The sequence below is a fragment of the Poecilia reticulata genome, linkage group LG5, assembly GCF_000633615.1.
Source record: "Poecilia reticulata strain Guanapo linkage group LG5, Guppy_female_1.0+MT, whole genome shotgun sequence".
NCBI lineage: Eukaryota > Metazoa > Chordata > Actinopteri > Cyprinodontiformes > Poeciliidae > Poecilia > Poecilia reticulata.
Window position 1 is genome coordinate 19,582,840 of NC_024335.1, and position 20,831 is coordinate 19,603,670.

The 20,831-nt window shown below is 38.3% G+C and overlaps 1 protein-coding gene across 5 annotated transcripts in view; it reads right to left on the bottom strand.

The window, feature by feature from the left end:
• Positions 1-20,774, bottom strand: part of chchd6b (coiled-coil-helix-coiled-coil-helix domain containing 6b) — a 58,726-nt gene extending 37,952 nt beyond the window's left edge. For 2 of the 5 annotated variants that reach the window (XM_008409382.2, XM_008409385.2), the window contains exons 1-6: positions 20,525-20,773; positions 19,502-19,598; positions 19,102-19,153; positions 17,619-17,775; positions 6,299-6,319; positions 3,767-3,850 (exon numbers count right to left, since the gene is read on the bottom strand). In XM_008409382.2, coding sequence (XP_008407604.1) covers positions 3,767-3,850; positions 6,299-6,319; positions 17,619-17,775; positions 19,102-19,153; positions 19,502-19,598; positions 20,525-20,608 — 495 coding nt within the window. In that variant the 5' untranslated portion in view covers positions 20,609-20,773. Of the gene's footprint in view, positions 1-3,766; positions 3,851-6,298; positions 6,320-17,618; positions 17,776-19,101; positions 19,154-19,501; positions 19,599-20,524 lie in introns of all 5 variants that reach the window. The other 3 variants (XM_008409384.2, XM_017305052.1, XM_008409383.2) reach the window with 3 other exon arrangements.
• Positions 20,775-20,831: the final 57 nt, after the last annotated feature.

A 20,831-nucleotide genomic window follows, 5' to 3' on the forward strand; every position in this document is an offset into this window, starting at 1 on the left:
TTATCAATTGTTGACCATTAACATCAGAAATATGTTACATAAAAATACTGTGTTTTATTCAGAAAATACATGTCCAATATCTAGACCAGGGGTCCTCAAACTTTTTCCTGTGAGGGCCACATAACTTTTTTCTTCTCTGGTGGGGGGCCGGAGTCAGTTTGTAACAGAAAAAGTGTGACGATTGCAGGAGTGCCTAAATGTAAAAATATATTGTTTTCCCGAAAGCACAATCAAATAACCCTCTCTGGGTTCTTCACAGAAAAAATCCAGGAAGGATTATAGTCCATATTTTCTGAACCATGAGTCAAACTGGACTATAAGCCACAACCCCAAAGTTTTTTTTTTTTTTTAAACCAGTAAACATACACATATAAGCCACAGATATCTCTGCCGCTCCAGGTTTTCCACAGCGATGCAGCAGCAGCAGAGGGGGGCGGACACCCAAAATTTGAGTCATAACAGGTCAATTGAATATCACATTTATTACAGTTGAAAAATAAAAAGTTGCCAAGATTAGATTTAACTGAACTGATTACGGTAGGTTCCGAACGGTAACTAACAGTAAAAGTGCTGATCCTTCGTGTTGCTACTAGCATGTGCTAAATCAGTGGTGCCAACCTTTTTATTACCGCAGACCAGTCAAGACTTGGACATTTTGTTGTGGCCCGGGAGAGGGGGAGGGGAGTGGACAGTCAGATAAGGCTTCTGCATGTTGGTGTTCCCACTAAATACTGAATATGTCCTATTTGGGTTGTCTTAGCCCTTTTATCGCAGCCTGTGGGGTTTTCCCTGACTGGGAACGAGAATACAACCTGTTGAATATGACAGGTAGCCAATCAAAAAGCGCGGTGACGTAAGAACAGAGGGGAATCCCAAACAGCTGACATATCGCGGAACTGAGAGTTCGGTAGATATCGGAGATGATATGTGAAAATGTTTATTATTAAATCTAAAGGTCATTATTATGTTTATTCAGTTAAAAATGTTAACTATGAAAAAACATATTCACCTCCAAATCATAGTGCAGCAAATACAGCGGCTGCTCCCGTTGTCTTTCATCCACCGCCTTTTCTTTTTGTTACATCTTTTATCTCTTAAAATGAGTCCACAAACGTTCACTATTGCTTCTACATCGTCATCCGTGTTTGGTTATTCTAAATTCCCATATGCTATGTTGGGGATTTTACTGAATTATCCTCTGGAATCGGGATGTTCGTGACTGGAATCGGTTCGTGTTGCTTCTGCCTTGGACACACGAACCTATCAAACCTGTTGTACTTTTATCAGCTCTGTGGTCACAGAGGTTTGGAGAATCGGCCAACAATTCTTAAATCTTTCTGTTTAAAGCAGACTTAAGACTCACAAGCTCTACTCATCTCCTCTTGACCACTGCCCAAACGCTCTGACTCTGGCCGCTAGTAACGTTTATATATCCCTTCAAAATAACAGAAGCGCCACAAAAACAAAAATTTTTACTTTCGTAAAAATTTTAACTCACGATAATGACTAACGGGAGCCCTGAGCTTGTTTCTCTGCAATGAGACGGTCCCATCTGGGAGTGATGGGAGACAATAACACCCGAGGTGTGTTGCTTGAGCACAGCTTGCTTAGTCTCTATGTGGCAAAGCAGCTTGAAGCTTCATTGCCTCATTAGCAGCCCGTCGCTGCATGTTACGCAGAGCGGGCTTGTAATGTGGGACTCACCTACCGGTCCGGGATAAATCCATTCTCCTGTCTCTTCTCTGGGCCTTTTCCCTTTGCAAAGACACTTTCCAAAGACATCTGATCTGTTTCTTACTCATTATGCTGCTTGTGGGCTCAATGTTGGCGAGCAAGTAACCAAGACTTCCAGTGATTCACTTCCTGCTAAAGAGCCCCCTGGTGGTTGAAGAGAAATCCACATATATACGGCTTATAGTCCGGAAAATACCGTAAATGAAAAAAAATCTGAATGCTCTCTGGTATTGTTCAGGGGGCCGGACCAAATGTGGAGGCCGTAGTTTGGGGACCCCTGATCTAGACTGTGTCAGAGTAAAACTATCTTGGACTATCAGCAGCAACAGAATAGAAAGTACTGATGAAACAACTGAATTGACTCTGTTATAAATGCCTTTTCTTTTATTCATTCTTGACAATACATTCTGAAAAGCTTCCTTAAATACATGACTGAATCATGAACTCCTTCAGTCTTTTTAATTTTATGTATATGACCTCTGTCGGTCACCATTCAGGTTTTAAGAGACCATTTATTTTCAACCAACTAAATTTAGCGACAGTTATGGGAGAATAAAAAGGGGAAGGATAGGCAGCAAAATAGGAGCAATGCCACGAATGGAGAGCCGGATGAAAGTGTTGGACTGAAAAATGAAGGAAAATAAGGTGGAAGATGGTCGCCGACTGAGGACAGACAGTCTGTTCAATGCACAGTCCGTATAGCCTTTTTTTTTATCTCCTCCCACTCAGTCCCTTTCTTTCTCACTACCTCATCCACATGCAGGTCAGCTGCGAGTAAATGATGGGGGGAGAAAAAGATAGGAGAGAAAAAGGGACTGTGGCGGCAAGCGAAGAAAGATAGAGCATCCTGCACTCTCCTGCCAATCAGTCTTCTCTGTCAAGCATTGCAGCGCGTGCCGCTTGCTACGAGTCATGCAGAGACCCCACCATTTAACTTGGCTATGTAAAAGGTTTTCTCAAAGGCCTAAAGGAGGTGAGTGCCAGGGACTAGATAAGGTCCCCTTCTGTATACCTGATGGGCCCTGCCGCAGGGAGGGAGGGTTAGAGTGGAAGAGCCAAAGAGTCTCCAACTAATACTTGAGGGAAAAGCTGTGAATGCACACAGTAACACCCAGAGGATGGGCAAGGAGAAAAGGGAAATAGCCTACAGGAGAGTTTGTTTTTCTTCGATGATTTCACTGCTTTATTTCATATTAGGTTGCCACTTAAAGTTTCATAACAAAATGTCTCTCTCTACATTTTACTTTACTTTTTACATAGTAATTACAATGAGCAGAAAAATAGCAAATGAAAATGTCAAATGTCTAAAGCTCTCCATACCCATTGGGTTATGGGTTTACTTATATTTTTAAGCAATATCCTCCGCATTTCAGCTTCATATTATTTTCCAAACAACGACTGAGTGACACCTGATGTGTTTTTTGCATTAAAATCTGATATGGATCACACTTTTTTTTTTCAATAAGTCCTAATACTTTACACCACAAACTTTCTTCTTGAATGACATTAGATACAAGAAACCAAAGACATTATTTCCTTAAAAAAAATAAATAAATAAAAAATAAATTTAAAAAAATGCCCAGCAACCTGCATTTATCTTTTTTCACTTAAAATGGTAGAAAGAAGGGTGTCTTATCTTCGTTTGTTTATTTTCTTATAAAGCATTTTGAGTTGCCATGTGCATGAATGGTGCTGTACAAACAAACTTGCCTATATGTAACTAAGAAAATAAATCCATCTGAGATGCCTCTGCTCCATCACATCTGAATTCCCATCTGGCTGCTGACTCAATGTAATTTGTATTTTAATACTTCCTTGACAATGTGTAGTAGTATAACTTACATTATTACCTTATGTAAGATCAAGCTACCTCCTTAATAATGCCATATTTCTTTTGAGAGATTAAAAACTCTTGAGAAAGCTATGCAACGCAACAAACTTTTTTTGGACAAAAATGCTTCTACAAAATATAGTTTTTTGATTTTCTAACACTTCAACAAACAATCAGCAAAAATGGCAAAAGCATCCTTACTTTTTTCTCCATTATTTCTAATTGCTCTTTGTAGAAACTCTGGATTGTGGCCAGCTCCTGTTCTTTTCGCTCCAACAGTCTAGCCTGGGAAAGAAAACAAGAAAGAGAGAGATTAAGTATGAATGACAGCAAAGATTTTTTTTTAGAAAAACACGACAAAAAATAAATAAATAAATAAATAAATAAATCAAAACACCTGTCCTAGATTGATTTATACTAAGATTAGCTTACAGAGCTAAGAGAATACTGCAGGCAATTGTTTGGCAAGGGACTCTACTCATCAAAATAAATTGAGCTTAAACTAAATATAGTTCACATGTTTCCAATATTTGTTTGGAAAAAACACCAAAAACGAAAGAAATTTGTAACTAACATGACTGTGGAAAGATTAAGGTGGTAAGAATGCCTTTTCAAGGCACTGTAAAATACATTTTTATTTATTGTCAAAGCATCTATACAAAAGGCAGGAAGCAACAATAGCAACTCCAGGTGGAGTGGAAATGATTGGCTGAAATCACTGAAAATACAGCAGAACACGACTGGAAACACTGAGCGTGTTAACTATTATTTCCAGTATCAATCATTTGTACTTTACCTCCAAGCAGAACACTAACCACAGTGCAAATGTTTTTGAATCACAAAGTATAAAAATCACCATATACAGCTTCTAAACCTGGTGACGCATGGCCACTTGATACAACTGTATGCAGGAGAACAGTACTTGAAGATGTTTGCTGAGATAAACATTTCAGATTACTACTGTGTTCCCCAGAGCAGTACATACACAACGGGGCTTAGTAGTACAGCTGTAAGATGCAAATGATGAATACTTTCTTCCACTGTGAATTAACAAATTACTTGTATATTGAGATTTCAAAAGAATTCAAAAACAAAAATGTGTAATTTCGTCTTTCCCAAGTATTCAGTTAAAAAACAAGAGGTTGTGTATTTCTGTGTAGCCTATACTTCTTTTCACAAGTCCTACTAATTCATTTTAAGTCAAAATAACATAAGCAATGTGTTGGAACTCTACATTTAATTAGAACCCATAAAATCTAGATTACAAAGCAGCACAAAGAAAGTCGATTTGGTTGTAAACCAACACCATGCAATGACACTTACAAAACTAGTTAGGTGGCATAAGATTGGCCCAGCTGTGGCTGGAGGTGAAGTGGTGTGGTTGACATTAGCAGGAGGTGAAAGCCTTTTATAAGCTCACTGAGCCAAGCTGTGACAGGCAGCAAGATGGCGGACTGGCTGAAGGAAGACCCACAGTTTGGGCCATGGCAAAGCAGCATGCAAGCAAAAGAAGACAAAAAACAGATGTAAAAAAAAAAAAAAAAAAAGAGAGAGAGAGAGAGAGACACACTTTGAAAATTTGTTGGCATTTTAGCTGGAAGAAAGAGAAATGTATGCATTGGTGATAAAAAAAAAGAAACCAGTTTCAAAAGCATAGGAGCATATAACTTTATCATTCCCCAAACATTAACGACATAATTAAAAAGAACTCCATGAATAATATGAATTTGAATAACATATAGCGAAACCTAGCAAAAGTGCTAATAAATGAAAAAAAAAAGAACAGAAATCAATAAAATATAAAAGTGAATGAGTTTCGAATGAACAAAAGTTGGGGAGCTCTGTCAAGCCATGGGACAGCGGATTGTAAATACTCTGTTTTTCACAAAGCTGAGAATTATGTTCACTGCCGCATTGTATTACTAATTCACAAAAATGTATTTTGGTTTTTCAAATGAATTTATTAACATAAAAATATACACACAGAGCCACTCATTTTTTTTTACCCCAGAAAACAAGCATATCGCTTTAAGCTGATTTATTATGCAGCTGTATTTTAAAACAAACTCATGAAAAAACTGTTGAATGCATGATAATTAGCGTGAACATGATATGCTACTTGAACACAAAGAAAAACTCGTCTAAGATCCAAAGCAGAGCACCTGCACATTAATCTGTGTAGAACGGAAAGGGAAAGTGGTGCTAAACCAAAGATACACACACTGATACTATATCATGTTGAAATGATGACTATTTCCTCTACTTAACGGGTGAATTAGTAAGAGTATGATCAGATGAAATATTAACTGATCTACTCTTCTTCTGTACCACTTAAATAAATTGGTATGCACACAAGCACATCTACACTGACTGACATAACATTCATTGCAATCCAGTGTAATCTTGTGCTAACTTAACAGACACACACATCTTCGAAGAGCACATGAGCAAATCCCTGCTCTGCGCTCCCTCTTTCAACGGTCGCTGTTTGATGCTTGGAGAATGCGTGTACATGTGCGTTTGCATGTAAAATCTCCTCTGCCAGCAGCACAGATGATGTGTAATTTTCTAGCTGAATACCTCCCAAAGATTTGTTGTGCAAAATGATGGCGGCAGCACACTTGCAGCCTTGCTTTAAAGCACAATGAAAACATGACATCTAAATAGAGAAAAGAGACAGAGAAAGAGAGAAAGGGATAGCCGAACTAAGACGGTAATAGTGTTGTTGCTTACCCACGCATCCAAATCTGCTGGCTAGGAAAGAGAGAGGGAACTGGAGTTAGAGAGACAATAGAAGGAGGAATGATACAGAGTTTAGGTGCAAAAAGGAGGTGAAATAAAGACAAATTTCAGAAAGTAGAATCCAGAAACTTTCAGAAGAAAGAGACTTGGTACTTCTAAAAACCCTTAGAAAAACAAGTACGAACTGTTGTTGCTGTTGTTTGCATAACGGTTTACTTTTAGAGTTTATATTGCATTACAATTACAAGAAAATATATCCTTTCATTTATCTAGATGCATTGTTAGGGTTAAGGTTAACCCTATCCATCTAAAACTATCCAAGGACTGAATGTTATAACTTGGTTCCAGCATAGCTTCTGTTATGGTGTTATGATCAGAGTTGCCATGTTCTGTTGACAGAATTGACTAATCAATGTTGTAAAGATGGCTGACAACACTGATCTACAACAGCCTTAAATAAGGATTGACACCTTTTAAAATCATTCTATTGGCAGCATTTTTGGGTGCTCTGTAGAAAACAAAAATATTGACAGTGATAGACAAGATGCGCATGTCAGAGTACTGAGATCAACATGATCTTCTAAAGACACTAAAAAGTTAAGATATGCTTTGCAGTTTCTTAAGCTAAACTGCTTATTCATAGTATGGTTTTTTTTAGTTAAAAATTCATCAAGTCAAAAGTTGTGAGCAAAGCTTTGCTGTGATTTATAGTAAAAACCGTTGAGGTTTATTAAAGCAGTTGAGCTCCTGTGCATTATTCTGTTCAAATAACTCCTAAATTTTAGGAAAAATAAATTAACATGGAGTTATCCGACACTCCTAATATAGCCTATGCATTTTTATGCTACTCATAATAATTTATAGACCTTTACGACTTTGTGTCAAATGCAGCCACAAAGTATTATATGACCATATATGGTAGGCTATCCCCAAATCAAACAAAGCTCAGACAGGCGTACAATGCCATATTCTGTTTTTTCTGTTCCTACCAAGCTCTCCCAGTCTGGCGTTGGATACAGAACACAGAGGGGACAGATTAAAGCGGTAGGTGGCTCTAATGTTGCCATGCCTCATAAAAACACCATTGAGTTAAATGAGGTGAACTCACAAAGCCAGTGGCTGCAAAATGCGTTTGTGTGGTTTTGGGTAATCTTTGTAACGGATACAGCCGACACCATCTGTTAAACCTTTCCTGCTCTTCGGTCGCTGGACCAAATCTGAATGTGTGTCTAAGAGTGTCCATGTATGTGTGAATAGCCGGGATCCCCATGGATTGCTCACAGGAGTGAGGCGGTTCCAATTTCCATAGATGAGAGATTTTAGAGGAGAGGGAAAGGGGCTTGTAGAGATGCAGACAGATAAACACACACACACACACATACACGCCCAAGCAGTTTGATGGAGTCTGCAGGCCAATAGCAAACAGTGTGACTGCAGGTACATCTACATTATATTTATGTGACCCAGATCTCCCTGGTGACCAAATGTCAACGTGAATGTAAAAACCTATAGACTAACTTATGGAACCGTCATGGCGGTGGCTCTAAACCATCCACTCGTGTATATAACATCAACTTCAGAACAATAAAAACATGTATTTGGTTCTCTTGTCACAGGTCAGGCCATGTATGTTCTGTTTGGTTGGAGGACATGCCAGCAACTTTGTCTAAAATGCGGTGAATTTATATGACTAGAGGAAACGAATGCTTTGTTCTACCATTTGAGCTACTAAACCCCAGGAAAATGTCATGTCACTTATTCCACCCTGCAATGGACTGGTGACCTGTCCAGGGTGTGACCTGTATTTTGCCCAATGACATATTTCAAAAGAAAAACATTGGTTAAAAGATGACAGATGTAGAAAAATATTTTGAAAAAACTTTTACACAGAAAGTCAAAATGGACATCTGCAAAGTGGACCTCCATGTATCTATCTATCCTTCCTTCCTTCCTTCCTTCCTTCCTTCCTTCCTGTTTATGTTATTCAAAATTAATACAATCGTACATTACGTTATTCAAAATTAATACAATCTTACATTACATTATTCATTTACAAATTGTTCAACCCGCTGAACTAATGAAGTATGAAACATGGGGTAAATGGACAGTAGCTGAAACATTAGTATAGCTTGAACAATGTGAGGAAATAAAGGAAACTGCAAAAAAAAAACAAAAAAACAATGGAATAAGCACCTTATTTTACCTAGAAAAAAAACATGCAAAAGTCATCCATTTTTAATCAGAAACAGTTTCATCTTTGCACCACCTCATGTTTACAGTTATGATCCTAATATTTATGTTCTTTTCTAGCCAAGCATCTGGAATGGGCACAATGTACAAATAATGACATATCGCTCCAAACCGTTTCAATAACAGTGAGTAATGTGTAGAGGAGAAGAAAAGAGGACAAATAACCTTTCAATAAATTCTGTTTTCTCATGAGACTTGATGGGTCCTTGCGTCTGCCTGAGAATAATTCATGCATTTTATTAGATAAGAATGATCTAAAAGTGCAAAATATCTGTATATGTGAAAAGGGGGGCACATTTTACCAGCCCAGAAAAATCAAAGATGCTCCTTCAATATAACCGCACCAATTTCATGGATCCTGATACATTTGATCATGTATGCTTAGTTGATTATGTTTGCTGCGTGTACCGAGCAGGTCACCAGATGCACCAGCTTGGCAACGCTTCACGCTTCATTTAGACTTGGAATCTTAACCATCCAGTAACATAGTGTGTTTCTGTCTATTTCTCTGTGGGAGAGGAAAACAGAAAAAACAGAGACAGAGACTGTGACACAACAAAACCATGTGAGCATGGCAGTGTAAATGTGTGTGAGTGAGTGAGTGAGTGAGTGCGTGCGTGCGTGAGTGAGTGAGTGAGTGTGCATATGTGCATGCATGGCAATATCAGACCTTTTGGTCTCCAACACCACCTCACAAAGTGTGAAACGCTTCCTTGGAAATCAATTATGTAAATGCTAAATTATGCAAATGGTGCGTGTGAATGAATCTATGTGTTTGGGGAGAAAAGGTTTTGGTTTGGTTTCAGCCTGAAAGTCAGGAGAGTAGAGAGAGAGAGAAAAAGAGAGAGTGAGATGAGGGAAGAGGAATAAAATTAGGATTAGTGTGGAGAATGTCACAGCGAGACACGGTGTGCACAATTTAACTCTTGATTTGGCTTTTTAATCAGAAAGAAAGATGGAGACGGATGCAAATACAAACAGAGAAGAGAAAATACCTGAAAATTGTGGCTAATTCGCTGACATCCCTCTCCCTGTCATATCATAATGGAAGTAAGCATGTTATCCATCACATGTGCCAGTAATAATACATATCTGTAGTAACGCTGAGGCCGAGTCTAAACTTAAGATTTATCAGAGCTGCTAAATTAGCTAAAAGGCAGCATTTTGCAAAACCTTTGCATTAAAAGGCACATACACCCATATTCAAGCTTCAATGTGAAGTTGTTTAGTATTTACAACAATAGTTTTTGGTTGTTTTTTTTTAATAGTCTGTTTTTATTCTATTATTACTGCTACAAAAAAGAAGTAGTTTTGAGGTACAACTACATTTCAGTGATCAGGGATAACATTATGACTGCTATAAAGGGAAGTGAGTACCACAGATCATCTCTTCATCATGGCAGCTGTGAATGTTTGGGTATATTAGGCAGTAAGTAAACATTTCAAGCGTTTGATTATATTGCATTAATGCATATTATTTGACTTTTACAGGCAATTAAATCATTAATTTTGGCTGCACTGGGTATAAATATTTTATTTTATTAAATAAAATAGCATGCATTTTGCCATGTTTTTGCAGTCGTTTAAGTTTAGCCAAAGGGGAAACTCTCTAGGCGCCTCATGGTGCAGCAGTAGAGCGGTCACCCGATAAATGGCGGCTTTTAGCCCTGGAATCAGCCGTTCGTGGTTCAACTCTCAACCTCAGGATCTTTGTAGCATGTCTTTCCCCATCTTCTCTTAACCCCTTTCCTCTAAAAAAAGAAATACTTAGAATAAAGGCCACCAGCCCCACAAAATCTTCCGTAAAATGAAAATTACTGTCATAAAGGACACTTTCACCTTTTCACATGAATGGAATTGTCCAAGAATAAATCCAAGCCTCCCTAAAAAACGTTCAGTTGTTTATGCATTACAATTGTGCATTTCATTTTCATGGTCTTCGTGGATTATTTGGAGTCATTTTAGTTTGGTAGAAAGGATAACTCCATATCAAGTATGGGCCGCCTCTCACTTTTACATTGGGATTATATGACAACAATAAGTGCAGAGCCTCTTGACAACCGCTCAAGTGTTTATGCACTGCATTTCTAAATTTGTCACCACACCAACACCTGTGGGTGATATGTACATCTTCCTGCACCTGTAAATTAAAAAAAAAAATGCATGCAGACATGAACTCTTACATGCTCATGCACACGAGGTGTAGCAGAAATACCAGAGGCATGAACTGGTTAGTCTAGCTGTTTGCTCATTAAATGTGAGGTTTCTTCACATAACCGTGGGAGGTTAGATGAATTAACACTTCATCATCAGCCTTCTTTGGCACACAAACTGTCACAGAGACAGAGAGGGGGGGAGAAAAAAAAGACACTGCCAAGGATGCAGTGAGAAAGAGAATGCAGAATAAAAGAAGGATGCTGATAAAAGAAAAATAGGTTTTTGTTAGAGAGGAGACAGAAGAGTTGTACAGTTATCTGTTCAACAAATGTGTACAAAAATCATACATAATTGTTATAGATTAGATCAGGTACATTTGTTAGTATCTAAAAAAATAATAATAATAAAACCTTTCTGTAAAATGTGTATATTTTTGCTACCACAAATAAATGTGAACAAATGTGAAGAAAAATAACAAATGTTTATTTATTCTGTATGAACTGGTCTAACAACTAAACTTCTATAAAAACAAGCATGATGGCATTTATTTTCATGGTAAGTCTTGTCCAGTTGACTCATTACATCCCAGTAGCTCTCTGACGGGATGGGTGCTGTGCTCCAGCACATCGAACCTTTCAGTCGTGAGAGTTGGTGCTCGACAGATCAAAATCTGCTCAACCTGGGGCGTTATCTGCTCGACAGCAGCTACAGATGCTCAAAATGAAGGGGGCAAGCTTTTGCATCTATGAATGAGCAAGCACTTGCAAAGAGCTTATGTGATTTAACATGAAGAAAAGATGTCAAGTCTCTGGTGAGACTAAGGTGAGGCAGCTTAGACTTAGTCTTAATGCCAGTTTTTTTGTTTTTAGTGTTTCTATGTGAGGTAAATTTTAAAGTACGGCTGTGTGTGCATGATCAAAGGGTTATAAAAGTATTCAATCACCCTTTGACATTTCGTGATGCTACAACCTCACACTTCGATGTATACAATAACAATTTCACACTATACCGTCTAAGGCAGTGTTGAGTTATAAACATAGAAGCTGAATTCTAGTTTATAAACATCTGAAACCAAAACTGAGCTTTATTGTCAGTGTGCATTATGCCACGTGTAGCTGAACACCAGCACTGCTAATCTTCCTAAACAATTTCATTACCTCTTTAAAAAAATAGTAGTGATAACACAATGTTGCGGTGATACTTCTTTGGAGCGCCAGGGTTACTAGTCAGAGTTTATTAGAACATAGATTAAGCTAAATACAGCAAAATTCTGGAAGAAAACATGCAAAGATGGAGATTAACATTTCAGCAAAGATGAAGATTTACATGGAAAAATCCACACAATACAATGGATTATAGACTAAACCATATTCATAGTTAGAATGATCTAGTCTAAAGAGAATGTATCACATATTTTTAAAATGTGATGCATTTTAAAAATGTATCACATTTTCCATTCAGTCACAGATGTTTTCAATCTGTGATTGATTGAGATCAAACTACTTCCTTATTCCATTTTATTCCTCTTGGACCAGTTATCTTCAATCCTTCTTCCATTTCAGATTTTGGCTAATCAGGAGGTGAACTAGTCAACCAGCAGCAAGGATGAAGCATCGCAATTTATTTCCAAGCCTTGCAATAAACTACAGGGCTTTTTCTTGCTTATTAGCTGCTATGTTACCTATTAAACTATATCTGTTTTTTCTCTGGCTAATCTCTAGCCTAGAGTCTCAGCTGCTTCTGTCCACAAAGCTGCCTGATTTTAAACATGAGTAGTTTCAAGGAAAAATACCTGCCTCGAATGCTGTGTTTTCTATCAAAGACTGATGTCTTATAGAAGGACAATCTTCCTCTTTCAGAGCAACAATGCAGTTAACATTTCCATTTATTCTGCTAAAACATAAAAGCAATAAATCTTCAAATCTGCTGAAAGGATAGTAGTTGAGAAAATAATGTTGCTTCAGGCTGGTTATCAGGAAGGGATGAGTCAGTAAATAAAAAACTGTGCTAATTAATAACAGTAGAGATGTGCCAGGCCTGTTTGTAATCATGGAGATAGAGAAAATTCAATTAAAACATAATGGTTAAAAAATAAAAAAATCAATGCAAGTAAAGAAATTAGCTGAAGTTAGATTAAAACCGGGGAGGGGGTAGGGGGGACTGACAAATGTCTTTTAAAGTGAGACAGCAGGGGAGACGGCTGGTTAGCAGGAACATCTTGTAGCTGAAAGCTGCATATTCAGTGCAAAACACAACATTTACACTCTAGTGAAGTGTCACTTCCTGGTGGTTTGTACACAGCAGCAGGGCAGCACATTGTTAACGTGTGGCACCAGCGCCTGTGGTCTGAAGCCTTGTAATCTCAGGTCTGACTTTAACGAATGCCAAGCTTTTCAGCCTGCTTTTTAAAATAATTTCTCTTGGACAGTATCAGGACCATTTCCATGTGACATCACTGACACACACACATACACACACACAGGAGGAAGAAGAGAGAAAGGAATCTAGGAGTACATGTTGCCCAGCAGCCCATTTTGCAGAGCGGGGCTGGGTTCCATCCTAATTTTAATCCCCTACCAGGAATGAAAATGTTCCAACAATGCCATCTAGTGCCTATTCACAAAACTACATGTTTTTTGCCACACCGGAACCAACACACCCTGGAAGAATATTAAAGAGTGTTTCAAGCCTCAACAAAACGGCACCGCAACTAGTGAAAATGTCGTGCAGCAATAAAGAACAAAAGACATTAGGGAGCATGAGGTATGCTTTAAACACACAGACCAAACAATCTCACAAGAGGGACATAAGAAGGTGAACAAAAGGGTGCTAAATCTTTTATTACACGTCATGATTGAACCACAAAACCAAAAATATCCTCCTACAGACGGTGTCATTCTTTACGGATGAATAAAACTTGTCAGATTTAGTCGGCTGTAGGTGTTACGAGCTGCTCTTGATGCAGAGCTTTTCTTCAGGCTCAACTGTTAGGATGAAAGTATTCAGACCCCTTTGAACCGTCACATTTTGTGACATTAAATCCACAAAGTTCTTAGTGGGTAAGGTACCAAGGTACCAAGGAGTTTTTCAGTAAATTTTCTAAAAAAAAGAAGATAACGTAAACCCACAGCTATAGTGGGATAATTGGTCTACATGAAATCAATTCTAGCTTAGACCAGTTTTTTCATGGGGACAAGCGACCAGAAGAAAGCTACAAGTAGACCACAGAAAAACAAATGCACGTGCTCTGCTCACATAAGAACTGAACTTTTTTGGCCTAAATGCAAAAGTTTATATGTGGAGCTTCATATCACACTGAGTCACAGTGGCGGTAGCATCATCCTGTGGGGTTGTTTTTCTTTAGCAGAGACAGGGAAGCTGCTCAGAATTCATAAGAAGATTCAAAACACTTGAGAATGTGTCAGAGATTTACTTTCTGGCAACCCAACAGTCCTAAACATACAGCAAAAGGAACAACAGAACAGCAAATTGTGTGAATTAATGGCCTAGTCAAAACAAATTCAATTAAATCCAACTGGAAATGCATAGTTATACGTCAAGGAATCTCAGTAAAGTTGTAAAGTCATAAAATGTAGAAAAATGCCAAAGGGAGGCACTGTAAAAAAATGTCTCCCAGGTTATTAATGACTCGTGAATTCAGGTTATTTAAAATCCATGCAGCACTGCAAATAAAATAGTTCTGATATTGCTGTGCAAGTCTTCTAAAAGAAATGTCAGCATAAACACACAAAAAACAGCGAAAGCAATATTAATGGACAACTAACCCTGTACAAATACTAAAGCAACTACTATGCTAATCTGTCCAATGTTACAAATTCCTGAGAAATTCATATTTGTCCATGTTTTGTAAAACTTCTGGTTTTCTCCAGAAAATATTCTCCTGCAATTATCTTTTAAAACTGGGTATTAATTCAATTTGCAGCAAGTAATGTTGCTGTTGTGTTTTCACTGGGGATAAAAGACGGCTTTGATATTACAGCACAAATCTTCACCCTCAGCCAAGAGACAAGTGGGAAATTCTGTTCTTCTCAGCCGGATAACAGACTTCTCAAACTCAACAGTCTAAACTCCATGCGCGAGTGTGCCTGTGTGTGTGTGTGTGTGTGTGTGTGTGTGTGTGTGTGTGTGTGTGTGTGTGATGTTTAGCACTGAATACCTGGGCATACTAATTACATTTTGCCTGCGGCAGGAATGACACCCCCCGAGGTGAAGAGAACAGACAGGGAGGAGAGAAAGAAACACAGGAGATGCAACAAAGGAGAGAACAGGAGGTGTTAATGGAACTTTCTATTTTCTCCACATCTTCACTCAAGGTTTAACAGCTAAATATAGACCTAAACAAGACAGAATGGCATTGTGAAAAACTCAAGTTCTATACTTTGGAAGTCAGCTAATGAGATGCATGTCAGCTAACATAAATGTAGGAACAAAGATTCAGAAGTCAAATCATAAACCATAATAGTTCCTTGGTTAAAAAAGCACTTAAGAGGAAGGAAAACTACTCAAACAGAAACAATTAATCATCTTTCGTATATATTTATTTGAAGAAATATCTTCAAATATCACAGATATTTATTTCTATGGTCAATATAAACTTATCAAATTCATAGATATTTCTTTAAAGTAATATCTATGAACTTGCTAACTGGCCTACTTGACAGGCAGCTAAACAGACAACTGATTATAATGCAAAAGAATAACGTTTTTTGTGATTTTTCTGATAATGTTTGGATAATTTGTTACACGTGGTTCCACGGAAGCATCTGTAAATATCAACAGATGTAAGTAGAAAATTCAGTCTCGCACAAAGCGAGCGGAGACATACCCCAAAAAGACTTCCGGCTGTAATCGCAGCAAAATGTGGCTCTACTGAGGACTGATTCGGAAAATAAATAAATAAAACTGTGTATAGTTTTTCCTCTACTTTATGATTATTTGCTGGTTTGAGATGCTTAAACAAATAACATCCCAAAAATTGCACTCACGTTTGTGGTTGTAATGTGCTGAAATGTGATAAATATCAAGTGCAACGAGCAGCCATGCAAGGCAGTGCAAACTGTTGCACATGAGGAGCCTTCCTGCACATTAATGAGAAAACAACTTGTGGCATTTCAGACAAACCGATTTCTCCACACCAACAGTGATTTTAGTCAGTAAGTGGAGCGGGAGAAAGAAAAGCTTGGTAGCGTACTGATGTTAGAGACGTTTATCTGCATGTTAGCAATCAGAAAAACACAAGCAAATTACAGACAGCTGCATGCATATTAAAACATCAAAGAAACGAGCGGGAAAATAAAAATAAAAAAAACATGTTCAACTGAAGTCTGCTGAATTTTTCACCAAAAAAAAAAAAAAATGACATCACAGAAAAGGGTATGACTGACCCGTCAAAAAAAAAAAAAAAATGACATCACAGAAAAGGGTATGACTGACCCGTCTATGAACTCTTTGCAACAAGACACACACACACTCCTCCTATTTACACACACACAGGTATCCAATGCACATGCAATGACAGCTACCGACACAGACACACACACACACACACAATGTATCTCAGCAGTGACTGTCGGAGCTAAGGCAGAGGTAAATGGCTAATTTGAGCATTTGTGACAGGCAGCCCGAGGCATGGCGGCCAGCCGCTCATCTCTTCGACAGGTATAGCCTTCACACTTCCCTAACCTCCTCATCACCCCAACGGTGACACGCAGCCTGCATGCTGGGAAGCCCAGAGTGGATGTGATGAAACACGCACACACACACAAGGGTGAGGGGGTTGGTCTGTATGCACTCGTGTGTACAATTGTGATGGTGCCACATTAGAGTGTGTGAGCGAATGTATGATTTCAGGTGCTCATCCGGCTTCCACTCACATAAATAAAGCACTTCCAACCAACTTAAAAAGCTTTGTTTTAAGATATATGAGAATAGGAAAAGTGAAGCGTGTTTTTGAGCTTCCAGCTGTGCCGATGCTGCTAGGAAGTGCTGAAAACGACAGGGACGCTCACCTGCTGAGCAGTGAAATTTGAAGCTGTGGAAGCGTGTAAATCAGACTTTTAACAATTTCCTGAAAAAACCAATGCAATGCAAGATAAAAGAAAAAAAAGAAAAGAGTTTTTCATTTATAAACTAAGGAGTGGCTTCTGCCTGGTTTGGCTCCATTGTTTGGATGGATGAACTGAGGCTTCATTTTAAGCAAAAGGGACAAGTCAATGTGGGCAGAATGAATCTGTTCGGACGGAAACAGGTTTTTTTTTAAAAAGTGAGAGCAAGCAAAAAGCACCGGTGAGACAGAAGAAAAAGGTGGAAATAAAAAGGTGGAGTGGGGTCACATAAACACTCCGCACCTCATGCTCTCTAGACCTTTCACACACTTTATAGGCATCTGCTTCATAACCTATTATCACCTTACAGTAAAATTCACTTGGACGCTCAGACACAATTCTGCTTCACACCTTGACACAGTAAAGCTCGCACAAATACACACAATCAGACTGCTGCTGCTCAAACCTGTCAAATGCAAGCATCATCAACAACTGAGGCATCTAAACATTATTGAACTCTGCATACCCGAGACCTTGTCAATTACTCTCAACTTGCATGCAGGTGGTACTGAGTGGTCCTGACAGAAATGGTGCAAATATGTCTTTTAGGAGTGCTGAATTTCAAATTCTATTACATCATTGAGAATTTTGAACAGATTTATGTTTCTATTAGAGCTGGAAGCATTGGCAGCATGGCATAAAGTTCATAATATTCAATTTCATCAAAACAAGAGAAGAAAGATTTATTTGTCGAGACTATTCAGCGAGTTATTTGGATTAAAACGTAATTTGAAATTAATGTGCAATCGAGGTCCAATGAACCAGACGGCGTCACTCACCAGTAACTTGCTGTTTTCATGCTCTTCCTGGGTTCTCCATTTTCTTACGTAGCCAGGAGAGCTGCTCTTATCCATGTCTTTGATGGCTGAAGTCTCTCTCTCCCTCAGGTTGAGTTTGGCCAGCTGCTCCTGCACCAGAGCCTGTTGACGCTCATAGCTAACGTCAGGAAAAGATATGAGATGTGAGAGATCATGGAGAGCCCACTCAGAAAACAAGCCATCATCCTCAAATACGTATTTAACTTCTTCGCAATGATGGCAATGGGGTGGCAAAAATAATTTTCTGTCAGACGAGAAGCAAGAAATCCATTTTGTTTCTCTTTACAACTTAAATTGTTTCCTGTTTGTTTTGCATCACTTTAACCAAATGGAAATTTTCACTAAGATCAGAAAGGTGAGAGAGGTGATATTTGTGCAACAGCTGCCTTGATCACATCATCCTACAGACACTGCTGTTTCTGCAGCAGCCTGAGGGGGGCAGTATCTTCAACCACTAGAGACATGCCAGAGGTTAAGGTCTGCAACCAGCAGCTCCAAAGCCAGGAGTAGCTCATCAGAGCCCCCTCTATGGCCCTAATAACATTGATAACATTATGTGGAAACATCTAATGTTAAATAAAAGGAATTAGAAAGTAATTAAAATAGTTATTTTAGCTTTTTATTTAAAACAACATCTGCCTATTTTCACATCCTTAAAAAGTAGGCAATCCTATTTAAGACTTAATTCTCTTCAAATTAAATATCTACAATTGTCAAAATAAGTTCTGACTGGAAAACTTGACCTCACAACAGGTCATGTAAAATACCCATGATCTTAGTTTCTCTGAGGCTTAAGACCCTATTGGTTCGTGTGCTTTATGTAATTTTCCCGCAGGATAACTCAAGTGCGCTTGCACTTATGCTCAACCCCAATCTGACGTCCAAATATAGCCCCCTGAGATTGTCCTACTATAGAAGCAGCAGCTCTATCCCATCACACTACTGTTGATAGCCGATCCTGTACTGAAATACCTTTACATCAGAAGTAACATGATGCACCAAACTTTCCATAAAGTCCCACTTTTATCTCATCAGTCCACAGAATATTTTCCCCAAAGTATTGGGGATTGCAAAGATGTTGTTGTTTTTTTTTTTGTAAAGAAAAATTGTACTGTGTGCTAAACTATTTGTGGTTTTGGCCTTGGAAGTCGCTGGATGTCATTTCATTTGAAAACCGCCTTTTGAATGATATTTTCCTGATGTTGAAACTTATTTGATAAAGAACATAAAATTTGAAGAAATCCATTGGAGGGGGAAACTACTTTTTGATTATACTTCTTGCGTTTTAAAATCTCAAGCATCACAGAAACTAAGATCATGGGTATTTTACATGACATCGTAAATGTCAAATCAAGGTGCAAAAATGAATATTACACTGTAAACCACAACAAACAAACCAATGTAGTGACGTTGGCATTTTGAAAGAAACAAAACTAACACCTACTTTTTACGCATCTCTTCCTGTGTATGTGAAGATGCTTCTGCAGATTTTGAACCTAAACATCAAAACGTAAACATCAACATTAACAATGCTATTATAGATGGGTATCAACAGTTTACAGAAGAGAATAAGACACTCAGTTTAGACCTGAACCAGGTTCTAAATAACACTTTAAACAAACATAAACACGTTAATCTTTTCTTTATATTTCAATAACATGTTCTCATAAACCTACTGAGGCAAGTCTATAGATTCTTCGTATACGTTTGGTGTGTTCTACATTTTTCAACACAATCTAGATACGACAAACAATCACACATTATCTTCCCTTTTCCAGGTAATCTTCTGAATAACGACAGCGTAGAAAATGCGTGATACAAGAAATGTCACAGTTAGGACATACTCGGTGATGTCTTTTGACTGTCTGCAGCAGGTGGCAAAGGCCAAGCTCTTTCCGAACCAGGAGATTCCCTCATCCGCCGGAGGACATTCTCAGTAAGCTGAACCAGAAAGATAACATGGGAACGTGAGCTTCGTTATGACAAATGTCATTATTGTCTCATCAAGACGAACAGTAGACCTGTTCCTAATCCTGCTCCTTTACAATTATTCCACTAGTTATTCATGTAGACAAAACATGTTATCTTTTTCTGCTGGGGATCAGTTAGTGAAATTAACTTTTTTTTTTTTTTATCCCATTTTATTTTTTATTTTATAAGCATAAACACAAAATTACTGTTTGTAGCTTTACACACACCTGCGTGCTGCATATCACTAAAGTACAAAGACTCCTGATTTTAAAAAGGTTGCCCCATTTGCTGATCAAGGTGCTTGATGTGTTTTCACCATTGTATTGTGTTGAAATCCACCTGTATTCTCCACATAATTGAATGTCAAGACTTCTACCTATATAAGGGAGTCACTCTTTCTGATAGTAAACACTTTATAGGATTTTGGGCTGGAAATACTTCGCTAGAGACATTGCTAATATCATTCGGCCTTAATGTTGTGCTAAATAATGAAGTACATTTAAATAGAGACACCTGATTGCTACCTTCCCTCATAAAAGAAGCAAGAATGCGCTTCGTTTCCCCTCCTGTGTTTATTGGCAGTCATGAAAGGGTTATTTCGCCCCCTAACAGTTCACTTAGCTGACATAGCATACAGGCTAACACTAACACAGGCTATAAACGTCCACGTTACTAGCTACGGATATATCAGATTTTAATTCAGTATGAAAGTTAAAAGTGCGTTATATACACGAAAAGATAGCATAGCCCTAGTTCATTTAGGAAACACAATGAACCAATCTGGCTTTCATAGCAAGGACCAACCTCAACCTCAATACCTCCACAATAATATTAGCATCCATTGGAATGTCTAATTGCTTAAAGTCGACTGGATATACCACCAGCTAATTAAATACCTTCACTCCTTCAACTACTGTGACCTTCTCGTGTTCGTCCAGCCTGAAAGATACAGTCTTCGCTTTGCTCCCATTTCCTCCCATCCTGAGTGGACAGCTGCCCGTCTCCACGGGATCAATTTAAATATTACAACCTCGCTTATTAACAGTTGTAACAGCAGGTAGACATTAATGACACGACAGTTGGAGTCGGCGCCACGGTAACTACTTGTCAAAATACTCCAATAAAGGTCATTTCGGCGTTCCAGTATCCTCAAAGCTCATTGGTTACAGGAAATAATTCGCATCCAATGGAGTGGGAGTAGCT